General features: G+C 36.7%; 2 protein-coding genes across 23 annotated transcripts in view; both read right to left on the bottom strand.

Annotated features, from left to right (window-relative positions):
• Positions 1-22,670, bottom strand: part of LOC109063108 (protocadherin beta-16-like) — a 115,153-nt gene that overhangs the window by 56,376 nt on the left and 36,107 nt on the right. For 2 of the 22 annotated variants that reach the window (XM_042764953.1, XM_042764960.1), the window contains exon 1: positions 10,392-12,967. The exons of 14 other annotated variants lie outside the window; for them this stretch is intronic. In XM_042764953.1, coding sequence (XP_042620887.1) covers positions 10,392-12,764 — 2,373 coding nt within the window. In that variant the 5' untranslated portion in view covers positions 12,765-12,967. Of the gene's footprint in view, positions 1-1,287; positions 2,863-7,967; positions 8,989-10,391; positions 12,968-13,424; positions 16,214-19,023; positions 21,743-22,670 lie in introns of those variants that run through there. 6 more of the 22 variants (XM_042764946.1, XM_042764957.1, XM_042764938.1 and 3 more) reach the window with 6 other exon arrangements.
• On the bottom strand, positions 16,323-18,636 carry LOC109073475 (protocadherin gamma-A11-like). The gene is made up of 2 exons (XM_042764537.1): positions 16,429-18,636; positions 16,323-16,334 (listed from the first exon to the last, which is right to left on the bottom strand). Exons 1-2 carry the CDS (start codon positions 18,196-18,198, stop codon positions 16,323-16,325), a joined length of 1,782 nt encoding a protein of 593 aa, XP_042620471.1. The 5' UTR covers positions 18,199-18,636.

The following is a 22,670-nucleotide window of genomic DNA, read 5'->3' as shown; positions in this document are numbered from 1 at the left end:
CCAATTTTAAAATGTTAAATGATTAAATGTAAATGAAATGTTGCATTTTACTATAAGAATGTGTTTTACAGTTTACACTTTTCTGTAACTAAATTAGGAAACATACATTTTTTGGCATATGGTAAGCCCATAAAGGGATTGTTTTTCTGTTTGAATATAAATGTAATATTTATGAGAAATGGACAGTGGACCTTAGAGACAAGATTAATGCTTCAGCTGTGACACATTTCATGTTGAGTGGTGTTTCAGATATCTGCCTGCACACTCACTGCAGAGACACCACTCCGATCTTCTGTAAGAGTTTAATGTAACCTAGACCTTCAGCAGCTATAATACCAGTAAAATCACCCTATGATGCTCATCATGAATCTTTAAGAGGATTAAGGTTGATTATTTAAAATTTGGATATATTAAAAACACAATTATGGTAGTGACAGCAAAGCAGAAAGCATCAGAGGAATAGCCCATTCAGTCCGTTACTTTCCATAGAAGATAAGTAACTGTTTATGCATGGATAGAAGCAAGGGTTTGTAATTCCCTGTGTGTTTTTTACCCCCCGTATACAGACAGTTTGTATCAGAGTGCAGCAAGTATTTCTCAATCTAACACACAAGAGCTCACTGTGCAGGGATTCTAGTTAGCATTGAGGGACAGAGAGATTTGTTTGGAAGAGAGTGAAAGGAAATCCAAGCGGTAAACTGAGTATGTGATATCCTTATTTTATACACTCCATTCATCTTCACAATCTTCTAACAACAAGGTTTTCATTAAAAAGCCCACCAAAACTGGGATTTCATGATGTAATATCAGGCTATAATAAATCTAAATAGTTGATGACATAAATGTATGCCTGTGTATGACACAGACTATGGACAGTACTTTGATCTAAAGAGTAATTTTGATTGTGTTTCAGATGATGTAGCATGTTCAAAACTGATAAATGTGGTAAAATTACACATATGCTGCATCAATAAATGCCTTCTAGAAACATCTCAATGTTTTAAACTTGCAGAAATCACAACACAAAAATAGCAGCAATGGCATAATAATATTTGCAGTATTACAGAACCATGACATACTGGTCCATAACTGCAGTTCCATGGAATCTCTAGCACAGGGAAAAGTTTAAAAAGGTGGCATTTATTATGGCAAATCCAGCTAAAGTAAATGACTTGCTTTTTATCTTCAAAAAAAAAAAAAAAAAAAAAAAACCAAAGCTAAAAGTACAGTACAGCACTTCAAGCTTTAAACTCCTGCTGTTGCAATGAGCACTTATGAGACTCTTACCTCTAAAGTCAGGTCATCAACCTGCTCCTTTTCTCTCTGAACTGTCCCCATACGACTCTGGCTCACCAGTGTGTTCTGACTGTAGGGCCTTACAAACTTCATGTCACTCATCCTTGAATCAGTGGTTCCGCACATTTCATAATTATACACATGCTGTAATGTGCCGTCTGGGTAGACTGGAGGATAATACGGAATTACAGGTAGATTTGCCCCGGATTTATAAAATATCTTGTTCTGCCTCCATCTGTAAATTTTCACTGAAATGATTGATATAATTGAGACTATGAAGAGCAGGGAGACCACTGTGAGAGCCAAAATCAAATAAAAAGTCAGTTTGTCGTCATATTGTTTTTCATGCATAAAGTCTGTAAATTCAGACAGCACTTCAGGAAAGCTGTCAGCCACAGCCACGTTAATTGAGACCACAGCTGAGCGAGAGGGCTGTCCGTTATCCTCCACAACAACAGTGAGTTTTTGTTTGACTGCATCTTTATCAGTCACTTGTCGCACAGTTCTTATTTCTCCATTCTGTAAACCCACTTCAAACAGCGCTCTGTCTTTAGCTTTCTGTAGTTTATAGGAAAGCCAGGCATTCTGTCCAGAGTCCACATCAACAGCCACCACTTTAGTGACCAGATATCCAACATCTGCAGCACGAGGCACAATCTCAGCCACCACAGAAGCACCAGTCTGTACTGGATACAGAATCTGAGGAGCGTTGTCATTCTGATCTTGAATAATAATGTTTACAGTCATGTTGCTGGATAAAGGGGGAGAGCCCCCATCTTGAGCTTTCACTTGCATTTTGAATGATTTCAGCTGTTCATAATCAAATGATTTTTCTGCACTGATCACACCACTCTCTGAATTTATGGAGATGTAAGATGCCAGAGGTGCTCCGTTCAAGTCTCCATCAATAAGAAAATATGAAACCTTTGCATTTGGCCCCCAGTCCATGTCGATTGCTTTAACAGTCAGAATAGTTGTAGATGGAAGGTTATTTTCTGCTATAAAGGCATTATATGATTCCTGCTCAAACTGAGGTGTGTGATCATTCACATCAGATATCTTTAGGTTCAAAATCTCTTTATTGGAAAGAGGTGGGTTTCCCCCATCTACAGCAGTTATAGTGATATTATACTCTGCTGTTTGTTCCCTGTCTAGTTCTGAGTATGTCACCAGGTTGTAATAATTAGTTAACGAGGATATGATTTTAAATGGAGAGTTCATATCAATTGAACATGTAATTTTACTGTTGTCACCTGAATCCAGATCCTGAATATTTATCATTGCTAAAACAGTTCCAGGTGATGCGTCTTCAGATACCGCACTGGCAAAAGACATTATTGTAATTTTGGGCGTGTTATCGTTTACGTCAGTGACGTCAATAATTATCTCACTCGAGTCAGTCAAACCTCCGTGATCTTTAGCTTTGACTTTGACTGTAAACTGCTTGTGTTTTTCATAATCTATATCACCTATGACTTTAACCTCACCAGAATCCGCATCGATGGAGAACAAAGCTTTCACCGTAGAAGACGCGTGCTCAAAATAATATTGAATGCCGTGACTTGAGCGCGGTAAAGTTAGTTTTAGGTTTGATTTTGTTTTGATGTTTTTATAACAGACCTACCCAGACCGTCTGCAAATATACCTCTCAGTACAGAACGAAGTCCAATAATTAATACAAATTATGTTTCCAACATTACAGTAAATGTCTTGTGGGCAAACTGACACAAAATATTTAGCCAATATGTCCCTACTAACAATATCTCCCTTACTGTATATAATGATTCTTTAAAAACAATTACTGTAAATCACCAAAAGGGTTTTTTCATGTTCCAAAGGTTGTAGTAAGTTTGTATTTACAAGACTGACTTACTACAGGTGAATTTTTGCCAATATCTCCCTTACTGTACGTACAGTACATAATAACTCTTAAAAAAATGCTGTAAATCACAAAAAGGTTTTTTTTCATGTTTCAAAGGTTGTAGTACACTTGTAGTTACAAGACTGACTTACTACAGGTTAATTTTTGCAATATCTCCCTTACTCTACGTACAGTACACTCTTATTCTTAAAAAACAATTACTGTAAATCACCAAAATGTTTTTTTTTTACTGTTCCAAAGGTTGTAGTACGTTTGTAGTTACAAGACTTACTTACTATAGGTGAAATTTTGACAATATCTCCCTTACTGTATGTATAGTATATAATAATTATTTAAAAACAATTACTGAAAATCACCAAAAGGGTTTTTTCATGTTCCAAAGGTTGTAGTAAGTTTGTAGTTACAAGACTTACTTACTACAGGTAAAATTTTGCCATTATCTCCCTTAATGTACGTACAGTACACACTCATTCTTAAAAAAAACAATTACTGTAAATCACCAAAATTGTTTTTTTCCTGTTCCAAAGGTTGTAGTACGTTTGTAGTTACAAGACTTACTTACTACAGGTAAAATTTTGCCATTATCTCCCTTACTGTATGTACAGTATATAATTATTATTTAAAAACAATTACTGTAAATCACCAAAAGGGGTTTTTCATGTTCCAAAGGTTGTAGTAAGTTTGTTTTTTCAAGACTGACTTACTACAGGTGAATTTTTGCCAATATCTCCCTCACTGTATGTACAGTATATAATAATTCTTTAAAAACAATTACTGTAAATCACCAAAATGGTTTTTTTTCATGTTCCAAAGGTTGTAGTAAGTTTGTTTTTTCAAGACTGACTTACTACAGGTGAATTTTTGCCAATATCTCCCTTACTATAAGTACAGTACATAATAATTCTTAAAAAAAAATGCTGTAAGTCAACAAAAGGTTTTTTTTTCATGTGTTTCAAAGGTTGTAGTACACTTGTAGTTACGAGACTGACTTACTACAGGTGAATTTTTGCCAATATCTCCCTTACTGTACGTACAGTACACACTCATTCTTAAAAAACAATTACTGTAAATCACCAAAATGTTTTTTTTTTTCCTGTTCCAAAGGTTGTAGTACGTTTGTAGTTACAAGACTTACTTACTACAGGTGAAATTTTGACAATATCTCCCTTACTGTATGTACAGTATATAATAATTCTTTAAAAACAATTACTGTAAATCACCAAAAGGGTTTTTTCATGTTCCAAAGGTTGTAGTAAGTTTGTAGTTACAAGACTTACTTACTACAGGTGAAATTTTGCCATTATCTCCCTTAATGTATGTACAGTACACACTCATTCTTTTATTATTCAATTACTGTAAATCACCAAAAAAAAAAAATCCTGTTCCAAAGGTTGTAGTACGTTTGTAGTTACAAGACTTACTTACTACAGGTGAAATTTTGCCATTACCTCCCTTACTGTATGTACAGTATATAATAATTATTTAAAAACAATTACTGTAAATCACCAAAAGGGTTTTTTCATGTTCCAAAGGTTGTAGTAAATTTGTTTTTTAAGACTTACTTACTACAGGTGAAATTTTGCCATTATCTCCCTTACTGTACGTACAGTACACACTCATTATTAAAAAACAATTACTGTAAATCACCAAAATTGTTTTTTCCTGTTCCAAAGGTTGTAGTAAGTTTGTTTTTTCAAGACTGACTTACTACAGGTGAAATTTTGCCATCATCTCCCTTACTGTACGTACAGTACACACTGATTCTTAAAAAACAATTACTGTTAATCACCAAAATTGTTTTTTTTTTCCTGTTCCAATGGTTGTAGTAAATTTGTATTTACAAGAATGAAATACTACAGGTGAATTTTTGCCAATATCTCCCTTACTGTACGTACAGTACATAATAATTCTTTAAAAACAATTACTTTAAATCACCAAAAGGGTTTTTTCATGTTCCAAAGGTTGTAGTAAGTTTGTAGTTACAAGACTTACTTACTACAGGTGAAAATTTTGCCATTATCTCCCTTACTGTACGTACAGTACATACTCATTCTTAAAAAAAAAACAATTACTGTAAATCACCAAAATTGTTTTTTCATGTTCCAAAGGTTGTAGTACGTTTGTAGTTACAAGACTTACTTACTACAGGTGAAATTTTGACAATATCTCCCTTACTGTATGTACAGTATATAATAATTATTTAAAAAAAATTATTGTAAATCACCAAAAGGGTTTTTTCATGTTCCAAAGGTTGTAGTAAGTTTGTTTTTTCAAGACTGACTTACTACAGGTGAAATTTTGCCAATATCTCCCTTACTGTACGTACAGTACATAATAATTCTTTTTAAAAAATACTGTAAATTACCAAAAGGGTTTTTTCATGTTACAAAGGTTGTAGTACACTTGTAGTTACAAGACTGACTTGCTACAGGTGAGATTTTGCCATTACCACACTTACTCTATATACTGTATACTGTCTACTGGTCACTACTGAATATTTGTTTGGTAAATACATTAGCCACGAGTAGGTATTGGAACTGCTGTTGTTTCTACAACATATTTTCTTAATCGATACATAAAACAAAAACAATACACAAAAGATTATTTTTTTAATTCAAAAATTAAAACACATTCTCACCGTTATAACATCCTTTTCAAATCTTAAAGTGCAAAATGACACATACTTTTTCACAAAGTTTAAGTTACCTTTCAAATGTCAATATTGTAACACATTACCAATATTTAAGTTTTGGACTTACTTTTTTAAACTAGACACACATTGTGCAATACCACTGGGCATCCTTTCCAAGTATATTGTCCTGAGACAGTCCAAGGGCAGCATGCATGGAACCATCGTTGGCACTGTTCACACTGTATCTTCAAAAGTAAACAGAAATGTACCATTAAAAAGTAAACACATGCACAGGTGATTTACAGTAATTGTTTTTAAAGAAATATTATATACTGTACATACAGTAAGGGAGATATTGGCAGACATTAACCCGTAGTAAGTAAGTCTTGTAACTACAAACGTACTACAACCTTTGGAACATGAAAAAACAATTTTGGTGATTTACAGTAATTGTTTTTTAAGAATAAGAGTGTACTGTACGTACAGTAAGGGAGATATTGGCAACATTTCACCTGTAGTAAGTCAGTCTTGTAACTACAAGTGTACTACAACCTTTGAAACATAAAAATAAAAACATTTTGGTGATTTACAGAATTTTTTTTAATAATTATTATGTACTGTACGTACAGTGAGGGAGGATATTGGCAAAAATTTACCTGTAGTAAGTCAGTCTTGAAAAAACAAACTTACTACAACCTTTGGAACATGAAAAAACCCATTTGGGGATTTACAGTAATTTTTTTTAAATAATTATTATATACTGTACGTACAGTAAGGGAGATATTGGCAAAATTTTACCTGTAGTAAGTAAGTCTTGTAACTACAAACATACTACAACCTTTGGAACAGGAAAAAAAACAATTTTGGTGATTTACAGTAATTGTTTTTTAAGAATAAGAGTGTACTGTACGTACAGTAAGGGAGATATTGCCAAAAATTTCACCTGTAGTAAGTCAGTCTTGTAACTACTAGTGTACTACAACCTTTGTAACATGAAAAAACCCTTTTGGTAATTTACAGTATTTTTTAAAAAGAATTATTATGTACTGTACGTACAGTAAGGGAGATATTGTCAAATTTTCACCTGTAGTAAGTCAGTCTTGTAAATACAAACTTACTACAACCTTTGGAACATGAAAAAAAACCCTTTTGGTGATTTACAGTAATTGTTTTTTTAAAGAATTATTATATACTGTACATACAGTAAGGGAGATATTGGCAAACATTCACCTGTAGTAAGTCAGTCTTGAAAAAAAACAAACTTACTACAACCTTTGTAACATGAAAAAAACCCTTTTGGTGATTTACAGTAATTGTTTTTAAAGAATTATTATATACTGTACATACCAGTAAGGGAGATAATGGCAAAATTTCACCTGTAGTAAGTAAGTCTTGTAACTACAAACTTACTACAACCTTTGGAACAGGAAAAAAAACCCTTTTGGTGATTTACAGTAATTGTTTTTTTAAGAATAAGAGTGTACTGTACGTACAGTAAGGGAGATGTTGGCAAAAATTCACCTGTAGTAAGTCAGTCTTGTAACTACAAGTGTACTACAACCTTTGAAACATAAAAAAAAAAAACCTTTTGGTGATTTACAGCATTTTTTTAAAGAATTATTATGTACTGTACGTACAGTAAGGGAGATATTGGCAAAAATTCACCTGTACTATTTCAGTCTTGTAAATACAGATTTTCTACAACCATTGGAACATGAAAAAATCCTTTTGGTGATTTACAGTAATTGTTTTATAAGAATAATTATTTACTGTACATACAGTAAGGGAGATATTGGCAAAATTTCACCTATAGTAAGTCAGTCTTGTAACTACAAATGTCGTACAACCTTTGGAACATTAACATAAAAACAAAAACAAAAAACTTTTGGTGAATGATAGTAAATTTTTAAAGAAAATAATTTGTTTGTACTGTACATACAGTAAGGGAGATATTGTTAGTAGGGACATATTGGCTAAATATTTTGTGTCAGTTTGCCCACAAGACATTTACTGTGATGTTGGAAACATAATTTGTATTAATTATTGGACTTTGTTCTGTACTGAGAGGTATATTTGCAGACGGTCCCTAAAGCAAGCCTAGGCGAATATCCAACGAATATCAAACCTAAAACTAACTTTACCGCGCTCGTGAAGCGACTCGTCAGCATCGGTCGCACTGACTCTAGTAACGATTGTGCTTTTAGGAGCATTTTCAACAACTGATGTTTTATAAGATGACTGGCTAAACACGGGCGCATTATCATTTCCATCAAGAACAATAATATTAATCTGCACAGTTGCGGACCTCTGTGGTTTTCCTCCGTCTAATGCAGTTAAAATCAACTTATGAAGTTTTTTCTTTTCTCTATCGAGAGGAGAATGAAGAACCATCTCGACGTTTTTGTTACCACCAGCGCCAATCTGAACATTAAGCTTAAAATGATCGGTGGGTTGAAGAGTATATTTCTGTAGCGTGTTCACTCCCACGTCTGGATCTATTGCGCTCTCTAATGGAAATCGCGCACCTAAAACCGCTAATTCGCTAATTTCTTGTTCAATTTGAGATTTCGGAAACACTGGGCTGTTGTCATTTATGTCCTGTATGTCAACCGTAACTCGATAAAGCTCCATCGGATTCTCAAAAATGACATCAAAACTCACACTACAGGCAGATATCTCTTCGCATAGCTCTTCTCTGTCTATTTTATTCTTAACAACCAGATGTCCGTTCTCCTTGTCCAGTCCAATGTAATCACTGCTGTCCGCGGTGAAAACACGCGCTTTTCCTGAAATCAGTCTTTTCTGCTCAAGTCCGAGGTCCGAGGCAATATTTCCAACAAATGATCCCACTGGCATTTCCTCAGGTATAGAATAACGAATCTGTCCGGTCACGCGAGGGGAAAATAAATCTACCGCGCACGCTGTATAGAAGAATAGTGATCCATAATGCCAGCCTTTTCCTTCCGACTCCATTTTTGATCAACAAAGACCGAGCAGAGGCATTCAAAGAAAAATGTGCGATGAATTATATGTTTTCAACAAATTCCGTGTTCATGTGGGTTAAAGTAATTGGCAACTAAGGTAAACGTTATATAATATCCAGGGTTAGCGGTTGATGATGTATAAATTTATGCCATTGCTTTGGGTTTTGTTAAGGGGAGGGATAAAAACACACGCTTGCTTAATATGTTGAACAGCGGCACTTAGAGTCCAAATACAGTACTACGGAGGAAAAAAAAATATGAAAAATGTGTGTATATATATATATATATATATATATATATATCTATATATATATATATATATATATATATATATACTATCAAGGACTTAAACTTTAAAACAGTCAAACACTTCATATAAAAGGCTATGCACTCTGACAATATGCCACACCTTATAAGAGCAAAGTGTGAGAGGGCAAAGAGGATTGTGACAAATGCTTCATAAATCTGAGAACCTTAAACAGGGCAGACAGTTTAACTAGTTAGTTTAACTAATTAATAAAAGGATATTCAGCCAGAAATGGAAATTCTGTAATAATTTACTCATCCTCATGTAGGTACCAAACCTGTAATTTTTTCTTTTTTATTTATTTTTCTTTTCTTTTTTATGTCTTTTTTTATGTAATATAAAATAATATTTTCTGAAGAATGTTAGTAACCAAATATGCGGCCCACTGACTTTCATTGTATGGGCATAAAAAAAAAAAAAAAAAAACGAGTGACATTTTTTCAAAATGTCTTCTTTTAAGCTCCACAAAAGAAAGTCACATGGATTTGGAAACTACAGAGTATGAGGGTTAACAATAATTACAGAATTTTCATTTCTGAGTGGAATAATTTTAACAGTGATGAAATAATAACATACATGACCATCGTCTTTCTGAGGTGAAAGCAGCATTTGTAACATGGTGTAAAATATATATATATATATATATATATATATATATATATATATATATATATATATATATATATAATATATATAATAATGAAGACCAGTTTTTAATATTTATTCCAGTAATAATAATAATAATAATAATAATAATAATAATAATATCTAGTAATAATAATAATAATAATAATAATAATATCTAGAACAAGTGATACATAGTACGAGTATCAGCATAGTTTTTATAACATAACTTATTCAGCAGATTCTCTTGTCTAACTTGATATATAACATCTCCTCAAAACATTCACCTAAAATAAAAATAATAAATAGAAATACATTTCTAGTGTACTTCCACTGGACTAACAAAAAAAAAAAAAACATTTCTAGTGTACTTCTACTGGACTAACAAAGACTGCACAAAATGGCACAATGTATAGACCTATTAAACAGAACTGTGAGAGAATTTATTGCTATCTGATTTTATGCATTTGTTCAGTGTTGTTTTTCTGATTATTGCAAGTTTTTTAGGGAGAAGACAGATTTCAAAACAACTTTAAGCTACAGTAAATAAAGGTGGGAAAATGACAACAGTTTGAGACATTAAAGCAAAAAGTGTTAAAATACTCAATGGGCTCTTTTTAAGTGAAGCCTGATGAGATGATTTTAGAGCGTCAAAGAAGGTCTCACCTCTAAAGTCAGGTCATTAACCTCCTGCTCCTTCTTTTCTCTCTGAACTGTCCCCATACGACTCTGGCTCACCAGTGTGTTCTGACTGTAGGGCCTGACAAACTTCATGTCACTCATCCTTGAATCAGTGGTTCCGCACATTTCATAATTATACACATGCTGTAATGTGCCATCTGCATAGACTGGAGGATAATATGGAATTACAGGTAGATTTGCCCCGGATTTATAAAATAGCTTATTCTGCCTCCATCTGTAGATTTTCACTGAAATTATTGAAATAATTGAGACTATGAAGAGCAGGGAGACCACTGCGAGAGCCAAGATTAAATAAAACGTCAGGTTGTCATCATATTGTTTTTCATGTGTAAAGTCTGTGAACTCTGACAGCACTTCAGGAAAGCTGTCAGCCACAGCCACGTTAATTGAGACCACAGCTGAGCGAGGCTGTCCGTTATCCTCCACAACAACAGTGAGTTTTTGTTTGACTGCATCTTTATCAGTCACTTGTCGCACAGTTCTTATTTCTCCATTCTGTAAACCCACTTCAAACAGCGCTCTGTCTGTAGCTTTCTGTAGTTTATAGGAGAGCCAGGCATTCTGTCCAGAGTCCACATCAACAGCCACCACTTTGGTGACCAGATATCCAACATCTGCAGCACGAGGCACAATCTCAGCCACCACAGAGGCACCAGTCTGTACTGGATACAGAATCTGAGGAGCGTTGTCATTCTGATCTTGAATAATTATTTTCACTGTCACGTTACTGCTGAGTGGAGGAGAGCCTCCATCTTGCGCTTTTACCCGGAAGTGGAAATCTTTAAGCTGTTCGTAGTCAAAAGAGCGCACAGCTGTAATCAGTCCACTGTCAGGATGAACTGACACATATGATGAGACAGAGACTCCGTTAACAGTACTGTCTTCTAGAATATAAGAAGCACGGGCATTTTGATTATAATCAGTATCACTGGCTTTAATGGTAAATATAGAGAGACCAGGTGTGTTATTCTCCAGCACACAGGCCTCATAATGACTTTTCTCAAATACAGGAGCATTGTCATTCACATCCGATATCTGTAAGAACAGAGAGGTGCTGCTAGAACGCACAGGCACCCCCTGATCAGAGCATGTGACACTGATATTGTATTCAGCATCTCTCTCTCTGTCCAGCTGCTGCTCTATACGCAGGCTGATGAAATTGCTAGATGGTGATGTAAGAGCAAATGGAATATACTCATTTATGATGCAATGAATCTGGCCATTCACACCTGAGTCTGCATCATCTACTTTCATCATAGCAACAACTGTGCCGGGTGTGGAGTCCTCAGACACAGAATTTGACATGGAGAGTAGGCTTATCACTGGTTTGTTATCATTAATGTCCAACACATTAATAATCAGCTTACATGAATCAGAAAGGCCCCCTTGATCTTTAGCCTGGACATCAAGCTCGTAATGATTTGCTTTTTCAAAGTCAACAAGGCCGTTTAAAGTTACCTCGCCACTATGCTGATCAATAATAAACATGTTTCGCACAATATCTTCTTTGCTTGCAATGTAGTACGTCACATGACCATACGGTCCTTCGTCTGCGTCAGTGGCACTGACAGTGATAAGTTTATACCCCTTCGCTGCATTTTCAGTCAAAATGGCTTTATATACCTTTTGCGTAAAGACAGGGGCATTATCATTAGCATCGAGTACAGTAACATCTATTTGAACAATTCCAGACAACTGCGGATCACCGCCGTCAAAAGCGGTTAGCAATAATATTACCACTCCTTTCTTTTCTCTATCAAGAGGTCTTTGCAAAACCATTTCGACGTTTTTATCACCGTTTGCCTGATTGTGCAGTTCAAGGACAAAATTATCCGTAGGTTTAAGAGAATAGCTTTGAAGATCATTAACTCCTACGTCCGCATCCACGGCTCCCTGCAGCAAGAATCTCGCGCCCGTTACAGCGGATTCACTGATTTCAAACTCAATTCGCTTTTTCTGGAAAGTGGGTGGATTATCGTTTATATCAGTAATTTCAACCGTAATCGTGTATAATTCCATGGGGTTTTCCAAAATCATCTGAAGGTGCAACGCGCACGGGGTAGTTTTTGCACAAAGAGATTCACGATCCATTTTCTCTTTGATGAGCAGGAAACCAGTGTCTTTATTGAGACCAATATATTCAGTACTGTCGCCCGTATATATGCGCGCTTTTCCTGACCTCAGCCGTTGTAAATCCAAGCCCAAATCTTGTGCGATATTTCCCACAATAGCGCCTTTAGCCATTTCTTCTGGAATTGAGTAACTGACTTGTCCTCGTGCCGAATGAAGCAGGGCGACGGAAAACAACACCGAGTACCACATCATGACACCATGCATTTCTTTTTTTCTCGATATTACTAACAAACTACAGAGAGAGATAAAAAAAAAAGGTTCTTTGCGATTTCGAAGTGAGGTCTTTTAAAGAGAAAATATTAAAGCCAAGTTCTTTTAATTCCAGTAAGTACAAAACGTCGCATTTGTTTCAAGACATTATTGAGTGATCTGGAAGCGTTTCCTCCTTTCCTCTCTCACTGTGAATATGGGATGATGGGGCAGGGTTTAAAATACACACAGGCAAAAGTTCTACGTTGATAAACAGCGGCCCTGTGAGTCTAATCCGAGCACTTACATATTAAATAAAAACTAAATTTTTTTTTTTAAATTAAATAAATTAATTAAATAGATTTGTAAGTTTTTCAATAATAATAATAATAATAATAATAATAATAATAATAATAATAATAATAATACATAACAAGTAATGGAAGGAAAGAATTTTAGACCGTTTCCTATCTAATTTATTTAGCTGTCAAGATTACACTCTGGCGCTGTCCAAGATGTGGCTCTGAAAGTAATCAAAATTTATATTTTAGCATGAAAACTACAAATAATAAAGAAGATCATGTTAATAATGTTACAAATTATCACCACTGAATATTTTGATTTTTTTTTTATTATTATTTGTTTGTTTTGTGAAGAATAATATATTGTTCTTACCGATGTCGGGTATTCATTCTGCAAACCGTTATTTTCCTTGATTGTGTGCTGCATCGTCTCAGCGAAACTTGGGTCCACCACTAAGACATTCTGCCTACCGAGTGTAGAAAACTTACAGTCACTCTTCCTCGAGTCAGTCGCCATGCACACTTCATAATTATACCCGTGCGGCAGAGTTCCAGTCACTCCTGTGTCTGCGTAATGCGGTGGATAGTACGGGATAACAGGCAGATTGGACTGATATAAGAAGCGAGATTGTCTCCATCTATAGATTTTTACTGATATTATAACAACCACACAAGTGATAAATAAGAAAGAAACAGCGGCCAGTGCGAGAACTAAATAAAACGTCAGGTTATCGTCATATTGTTTTTTGTGCGTAAAGTCTGTGAACTCTGACAGCACTTCAGGAAAGCTGTCAGTCAGAGCCACGTTAATGGAGACCACAGCTGAGCGAGAGGGCTGTCCGTTATCCTCCACAACAACAGTCATTTTTTGTTTGACTGCATCTTTTTCAGTCACTTGTCGCACAGTTCTTATTTCTCCATTCTGTAAATCCACTTCAAACAGCGCTCTGTCTGTAGCTTTCTGTAGTTTATAGGAGAGCCAGGCATTCTGTCCAGAGTCCACATCAACAGCCACCACTTTAGTGACTAGATATCCAACCTCTGCAGCACGAGGCACGATCTCAGCCACCACAGAAGCACCAGAATGTACTGGATACAGAATCTGAGGAGCGTTGTCATTCTGATCTTTAATAGTAATTTTCACTGTCACGTTACTGCTGAGCGGAGGAGAGCCTCCATCTTGCACTTTTACCCGGAAGTGGAAATCTTTCAGCTGTTCGTAGTCAAAAGAGCGCACAGCTGTAATCAGTCCGCTCTCAGGATTAACTGATACATATGATGAGACAGAGACTCCGGTAACAGTGCTGTCTTCTAGAATATAAGAAACACGGGCATTCTGATTCCAGTCAGCATCACTGGCTTTAACTGTAAATATAGAGAGACCAGGTGTGTTATTCTCCAGCACACAGGCCTCATAGTGACTTTTCTCAAATACAGGGGCATTGTCATTAACATCCGATATCTGCACACGAAGAGATACCTTGCTGGAGAGCGCTGGCACTCCCTCGTCAGTACATATTACACTGATATTGTACTCAGCTTCTCGCTCTCTATCCAATTCCTGCTCTGTTTGCAGGCTAAAGAAACTGCTAGACGGAGAAGTAATAGAAAAAGACATGTCGTCATTTAAGAGTAAGACGCACTGAACCTGACCATTTGAACCTGAATCAAGATCATCAACATTTAGGACTGCAATAACAGTGCCAGACTTTGACCCTTCAGATACCGAATGAGAACTAGACACTATATTAATACTAGGGGAATTATCATTAATGTCCAGAATATCGATGATGACTTTGCATGCATTAGAGAGTCCTCCTTGATCTTTTGCCTGAATATTAAGTTCATAATGGTTGACCTTTTCATAGTCAATATGGCCGTTTAATATTAATTCACCACTTTTTTCATTAATAAGAAACATGTCGGCCAGATTTTTGTTCACTGTGTCAGATATGTAGTATGTCACTACACTGTTGGATCCTTCGTCTGCATCAGACGCGCTCACGACTGTTAACACAGTACCTTTTGGTGCGTTTTCTGTTATGGTGGTTTTATATACTTTTTGCGTAAAAACAGGAGCATTATCATTATTGTCTAACACAGTGATGTGTATCTGTACAGTGCCAGAAAGCACCGGATCGCCTCCATCAAACGCTTCTAACAACAAAACAAACAAGCTTTGTGTTTCTCTATCAAGTGGCTTTTCTAAAATCATCTCGACGTGTTTACTACCGTCTGCCTGATTGTGCAATTCAAGCCGGAATTTATCAGTCGGTTTCAGCGAGTAGCTTTGAAGATCATTTGTTCCTACATCCGCATCAAAAGCTCCCCCAAGCATAAAACCAGCACCCGCCACCGCCGATTCGCTGATCTCAAAGCTAAAGTCCTTTTTCTGGAAACTCGGAGCGTTATCATTTATATCAGTGATTTCTATTGTAATCGTGTAGAATTCCATCGGGTTGTCCAAAATCATTTGAAGATGTAAAGCACACGGAGTTGTTTTTGCACAAAGAGATTCGCGATCCATTTTCTCTCTAATAAGCAGCAATCCAGTGTTTCTGTCCAGTTCGACGTATTCCGTACTGTCTCTTGTGTAAATTCTTGCTTTTCCTGATTTCAGTCGTTGTAAATCCAAGCCCAAATCCTGCGCAATATTTCCCACCATCGATCCTTTTGCCATTTCCTCAGGAATTGAGTAACTGACTTGTCCTCGCGCAGTCTGGACCAGAAGAGTCAAAAACAGCATCGAGCGTCTTATCATTGCATCAGGCATTGTCTCAATTACACCGAGGATCGAATAAAAAACAATTCTCTATCCGTGTATCCTTTAAGCCTTTAAAATAAAATTAAAATGTATTGACTTGATTTATTTGTGTACTCGCCGACGATTTTTCTACAGGAAATCCGTGCAAGAAAATAATTTCTGAGATGGTAGCTTTTCTTCCTTTCTTTCTGATATTATATGAAGCTGGGGGTGGGTCTGTAAAATACATAGTTTCTCCTCCATTTGTCGACGAACAGCGGCCCTCTGAGTGTAAATTAGGAATTGCAAATCAAGTTTATATATTTATGACTAAAGAGAATTTTAGCAACGGCATGTATTGTTTTCTAGACCTATCTGAATTCCCCGACGATTAAATAAATGACTATGTTGGAACCATAAAGGCAAACGTGAAGAATAAACCTGATGGCATTTTAGCAAAACTATAATACTTCCAATTAAAGCACATAATGAAGACCAAAGTCCTCAGTTTACCAGTAGCAGATTTCATCAGATGAGGCACTGTTCAACAAAAGTGGTGCTGAAATATGTGAAAATATTATTATTAATAATAATAATAATAATAATAATAATGGTCTAACGAAAACTTTCTTACCGATTCTGCAGAGCCGAGATCGTCAATGGAGCTGGTTTTCTTGATTGCGCGCTGCATCGTCTCAGTGAAATTCGGGTCCACCACTAAAACGTTCTGCCCACCGTACAGAATCTGAGGAGCGTTGTCATTCTGATCTTTAATAGTAATTTTCACTGTCACGTTACTGCTGAGCGGAGGAGAGCCTCCATCTTGCGCTTTTACCCTGAAGTGGAAATCTTTCAGCTGTTCGTAGTCAAAAGAGCGCACAGCTGTAATCAGTCCGCTTTCAGGATGAACTGACACATATGATGAGACAGAGACTCCGTTAATAATGCTGTCTTCTAGAATATAAGAAACATGGGCATTCTGATTCCAATCAGCATCACTGGCTTTAACTTTAAATATAGAGAGACCAGGTGTGTTATTCTCCAGCACACAGGCCTCATAGTGACTTTTCTCAAAGACAGGAGCATTGTCATTCACATCCGATATCTGCACACGAAGAGATACCTTGCTGGAGAGCGCTGGCACTCCCTCATCAGTACATATTACACTGATATTGTACTCAGCTTCTCTCTCTCTGTCCAATTCCTGCTCTGTTTGCAAGCTAAAGAAACTGCTGGAAGACGCAATAACAAATGGAATATTATCATTAATGTAGCAGTGAACCTGCCCATTCAACCCAGAGTCAAGATCATTTACATTTAGCATTGCAACAACAGTGCTAGGCCTAGACTGCTCTGATATTGAATTTGACATAGATACGATGCTTATTGCTGGTTTGTTATCGTTTATATCAGTGAGATCAATTATAACTTTACACGAATCAGACAGTCCTCCTTGGTCGCGTGCTTGTATGTTAAATTGATAACGACTTGCCTTTTCAAAGTCAGCTGAGCCTTTTAAGGTTATTTCCCCGCTTTGTGCATCAACCATGAATAAATCGTTTACATCTCCAGTGCTCGACATGTAATATTTTATAATCGCATTCGAGCCTTCATCAGCATCAGAAGCGCTGACGGATGTGATAACAGTGTCTCTAGGTGTATTTTCAGGTAGAGTGGCTTTGTACACCCTCTGACTAAACAGGGGTGGATTGTCGTTAGCATCTAGCACAGTAATATGTATTTGCACAGTGCTGGTCAGCTGAGGCTCACCTCCATCTACTGCCGTTAATAACAAAGATAACTGTTCTTTGTTTTCACGGTCTAGAGGCTTTTGAAGCACCATCTCCATGTTTCTGTCGCCATCTGCTTGACTTTGCAAACTTAATACAAAATTATCTGTCGGTTTCAGTGAATAACTCAGATGACTATTAGATCCAACATCCAGATCAATCGCATTTTCCAACATGAATCTTGCTCCGGATATAGCAGACTCGCTTATTTCAAATGTAATCTCACCTTTTGGAAAACTCGGAGCATTATCATTTATGTCGATGATTTCCACTGTGACATCATACCATTCCATTGGATTTTCCAAAATCAGCTGAAGGTGTAAAGCGCAAGGAGTCGTTTTAGCACAAAGAGCCTCGCGGTCTATTTTCTGCTTGGTGAGAAGTACCCCCCATATCATTATTTTTATTGGGTATTCGGTGTTGTCTCCAGCAAATATGCGCGCCTTACCCGACTTCAGTTTTTTTAAATCCAAACCCAAGCCTTGAGAAATATTTCCAACGATCGACCCTTTTGGCATTTCTTCTGGAATGGAATAGCTGATCTGCCCTCTCACCGAGTATCGAAACAGGACCATAAGAAACACTGCCTGGTGCCACATTACAGAGCTGGCCATTTTCCGTCGTTCTTCAGATCCTTAAGATCGGTCGGTTTTATTACAAAATGATGTTACACGTGAAAGTTCGACCCCAACATGAAATCTACAATAAGACCAGGATATCCATCAACAGTACATCCGTCAGAATTATTATTTCTAGTCATCAGGCTTTATTTCACTGTTCTCTGACATCACTGCATTTTGTGGGTATGTCTGTCTGACTGACTGACTGACTGCGTTGCGTTGATCAACAGCGGCCCTATGAGCCTTATCTAAGAATTGCAATAGTTCATTTAGAATATATAACAAAAGAGCAGGACACAAGTGATTTGTCAAACTAAAAGTTTGGTAAACCTTAAAAAACTAACCAGATGCCACATTAATAAAAAATCTAAATATTTTTAATTCGCAATAAATGACTTTTATTTTATGCGTGAAATAAACTGTAAGTCACTTTGATAAAGTCTGCTACAAAAGTATTATATATATATATATATATATATATATATATATATATATATATATATATATATATATATATATATATATATATATATATATTTCTACTATAAAGTATAAACAAACAAACAAGCAAGCATTGGAAAAAGAAGCTTTGATTTTACTGAGCTCCAAAAGAAGTAAAACAAAAAAAAGAAAGAAAAACAATTACTACTATTTGGCGCTGTCCAGCAAGTGGTTCTGAAACGTTGTCGCACTGTCACAAAATTACCACAAAAGTAAAAAAAAAATAAATAAACCTTTCCTATGCCTAGATATACATACTAACAGACCATAGAGACTATAAGTAATTTATAAGAAAAGTGTTTTAAGGTGCCATCTTACCAATTCTTCCGTAAACTTAATTTCCTTCATTGCGCGCTGCATCGTCTCAGTGAAACTCGGGTCCACCACTAAAACATTCTGTCCACCGAGTGTAGAAAACTTACAGTCACTCTTCCTCGAGTCAGTCGTCATGCACACTTCATAATTATACCCGTGCGGTAGAGTTCCAGTCACTCCTGTGTCTGCGTAATGCGGTGGATAGTACGGAATGACAGGCAGATTGGACTGATATAATAAGCGAGATTGTCTCCATTTGTAGATCTTTACTGATATTATGACAACCACACATGTAATAAATAGGAAAGAAACAGCGGCCAGTGCCAGAACTAAATAAAAAGTCAAGTTGTCGTCATATTGTTTTTCATTAGTAAAATCTGTGAACTCTGACAGCACTTCAGGAAAGCTGTCAGCCACAGCCACGTTAATGGAGACCACAGCTGAGCGAGAGGGATGTCCGTTATCCTCCACAACAACAGTCAGTTTTTGTTTGACTGCATCTTTATCAGTCACTTGTCGCACAGTTCTTATTTCTCCATTCTGTAAACCCACTTCAAACAGCGCTCTGTCTGTAGCTTTCTGTAGTTTATAGGAGAGCCAAGCATTCTGTCCAGAGTCCACATCAACAGCCACCACTTTAGTGACTAGATATCCAACCTCTGCAGCACGAGGCACAATCTCAGCCACCACAGAGGCACCAGTCTGTACTGGATACAGAATCTGAGGAGCGTTGTCATTCTGATCTTGGATTATAATGTCCAAAGTCATATTAGTGCTGAGGGGTGGAGAGCCTCCATCTTGTGCTTTCACACAAACATGAACACTTTTCATTTGTTCGTAGTCAAAACCGCGCAGTGCGTGAACCACTCCACTGTCAGCATTTACTGATATAAAAGAGGAAACAGTGGATCCATCCACTGTAGTCTCATCTAGAAGATACGAAATACGAGCGTTCTGGTTCCAGTCATCATCTTGAGCACTCAGAGTAAATATGGACAAACCAGGTGGATTGTTTTCAGCAACATATGCAGTGTAAACACTCTTTTCAAACCTGGGCGGATTGTCATTAACATCTGATACTTTCAGATTTAACGTTTTCTGACTAGAAAGCGCAGGAGATCCTAAATCTGTAGCTGTGATTGTGATATTATATGCTGCCACACGTTCACGGTCTAAAGCTGCATCGGTGACTAAAGAGTAATAATTTCGCAGTGAGGACTGTAGTTTAAATGGAGTATTTCGATCAACTGAACAGACAACGTGGCCATTGTCTCCTGAATCTAGATCTTTGACACTGAAAATAGCTATAGTGGTGCCAAGAGGTGCATCCTCACTCACTGGGGTAAAAAATGATATAACACTGATTGTTGGCGCATTATCATTTACATCGTTTAAATCAACTATGACTTTGGCTGCGTTTCCTAAACCACCCTGGTCTTTGGCCTCGATTCCAATTTCGTATTTTTTTGACTTTTCATAATCAAGTTCCCCAATTAGAGTTATAACACCGCTTGTTTCATCGATTTTAAAAATGTCTTTTATGTTACCTTTTAAATTAGCCAAACTGTATGAAATCAAGCTATACATCCCACTATCTGCATCACTTGCATTAACAGTTGTAATGTAAGTTTCTTTAGGAGCGTTTTCAGTTATTATTGCTCTGTAAATTGACTGGTTGAATACTGGCGCGTTGTCATTTACATCTAGAATATTCACCTCAATTTTCATATTACCAGATCTCTGAGGGTTTCCTCCATCTACTGCTGTGAGAACCAGAGACAGTCGTGGATGCTGCTCTCTGTCTAGAGGCTTCTGAAGCACCATTTCAGCATATTTAACTCCATCAGGGCGCGCGTGTTGTTTCAGAATAAAATAATCATTATTTGACATGATATAATTTTGGAGAGCATTCATACCTACATCAGAATCATCTGCGCTTCCCAGTAAGAATCGAGATCCAGGTGTGGCTGATTCACTTATTTCAAGATTAATTTCATCTTTAGGAAATGTTGGCGAGTGATCGTTTACATCCAGTATTTCCACCGTAACATGATGTAGTTCCACTGGATTATCAAGTATTATTTCAAATGTGAAGCTGCACGGAGTGGTTTCAGCGCAAAGATGCTCTCGGTCAATTCTCTCCTTTACAACCAAGATCCCTTTGTCTGTTTTCAGCTCTACGTACTCAGTGCTGTCGCCAGACACGATACGAGCCTGACCCGAGCGCAGTCTTTGAACATCCAAACCAAGATCATGAGCTATATTCCCGATAAGCGATCCTTTTTTCATTTCCTCTGGAACCGAGTAACGAATCTGTGCGTTTATGTTTGATATCGAACAAGCAGCCATGATAAATAAGACCCTCCATAAGAAAACGCGATCCAGTGGGTGTCCTCGCGATTGGTAAATAAGCCTTTTACTTAATGTAATTATTTCCATTTTTAAGTATTCCTAATACATACAGCGGATGTTGGTCACTAACATAAATATTCGCACAACGATTTTCTTAATTTGCTGTTTTTAGTAGATCTGTCTCTCTTTATCTACACACTTTGGTGTCTGCCACAATAGACTAATCAGCGGCACCACAGTCCCACCAACCACAGGCTGTGACGAATCAAAAATAGGCGTTTATACGCATTTCTGTTAACCAACAGCGGCCCTTAGAGTTGATAACGATGCACGACATTTGTAAGTACTCAGAAATAGTTCAGTCCTGAAGAACTATTCTGTATATTAACCGAAAAAAAATAGCAATTTAGATAGAACATCATTATATAACCCTGCTAAAATAGTAAGAATGCTAATGATAAATATCAAAATATAAACAAAATTCTTCAGAATTTTTAGATGGCATGAATACCTTTTTTTCAGGCCTCTTTCCCCCATCAGATCTCCGCAAAGCACAATGAAGATTCTCGTTTTTAAGCTTAATAAATAAACATGAAATGTTTATTTTAAAACATAATGACATAATTATTATTGATATCTTGTATTATATTGTATACTCGTTATAATCGTTTTAGTTAAGAGTGTTCTTACCATTTCATGAAAATCGTCGAGATCTTCTAATAAGAATTTTTTTTTTCTTTTTTTTTTCCATTGCGCGCTGCATCGTCTCAGTGAAACTCTGGTCCACCACTAAAACATTCTGTCCACCGAGTGTAAAAAACTTACAGTCACTCTGCCTCGAGTCAGTCGTCACCGACCTGGAACCGAGTAACGAATCTGTGCGTTTATGTTTGATGTCGAACAAGCAGCCATGATAAATGAGACCCTCCATAAGAAAACAAGATCCAGTGGCTGTCTTTGCGATTGGTTACAATTAATCCTTCTATATGCTTTGATCACAAACATTTTATACGTTATGCATTCAAATAATAAACTGTAGATGCTGTTCCGCAATCAAAATATCCACAAATACATCCAGTTTGTTTGCTATTAGCCAGTGAATGTCTCCTTTCATCGACTCTCTTTAGGCTCCTCCACAATCTCCTACCAGCATCACCACAGCTCCACCAACCACTGGCGATCGCATGCTTTTCTACAAATCAGCAGCGGCCCTGCTGAGAATGAGAAACAACACTAACAAGCTTTGAAATGTCTTAGAACTAGAATTAGTCATTAGCTCTCAACAATAATAAAACTAT

The sequence above is a fragment of the Cyprinus carpio genome, chromosome A10 (genome assembly GCF_018340385.1).
Source record: "Cyprinus carpio isolate SPL01 chromosome A10, ASM1834038v1, whole genome shotgun sequence".
Lineage (NCBI taxonomy): Eukaryota > Metazoa > Chordata > Actinopteri > Cypriniformes > Cyprinidae > Cyprinus > Cyprinus carpio.
The sequence above is the reverse complement of the archived record's forward strand: the minus strand, read 5'-3'. Positions and strand labels throughout refer to the sequence as shown.

Bases quoted from the DNA above. Each gene is read 5' to 3' on its own strand.
- LOC109073475 (XM_042764537.1), bottom strand. From the start codon at position 18,198: ATGGCCAGCTCTGTAATGTGGCACCAGGCAGTGTTTCTTATGGTCCTG.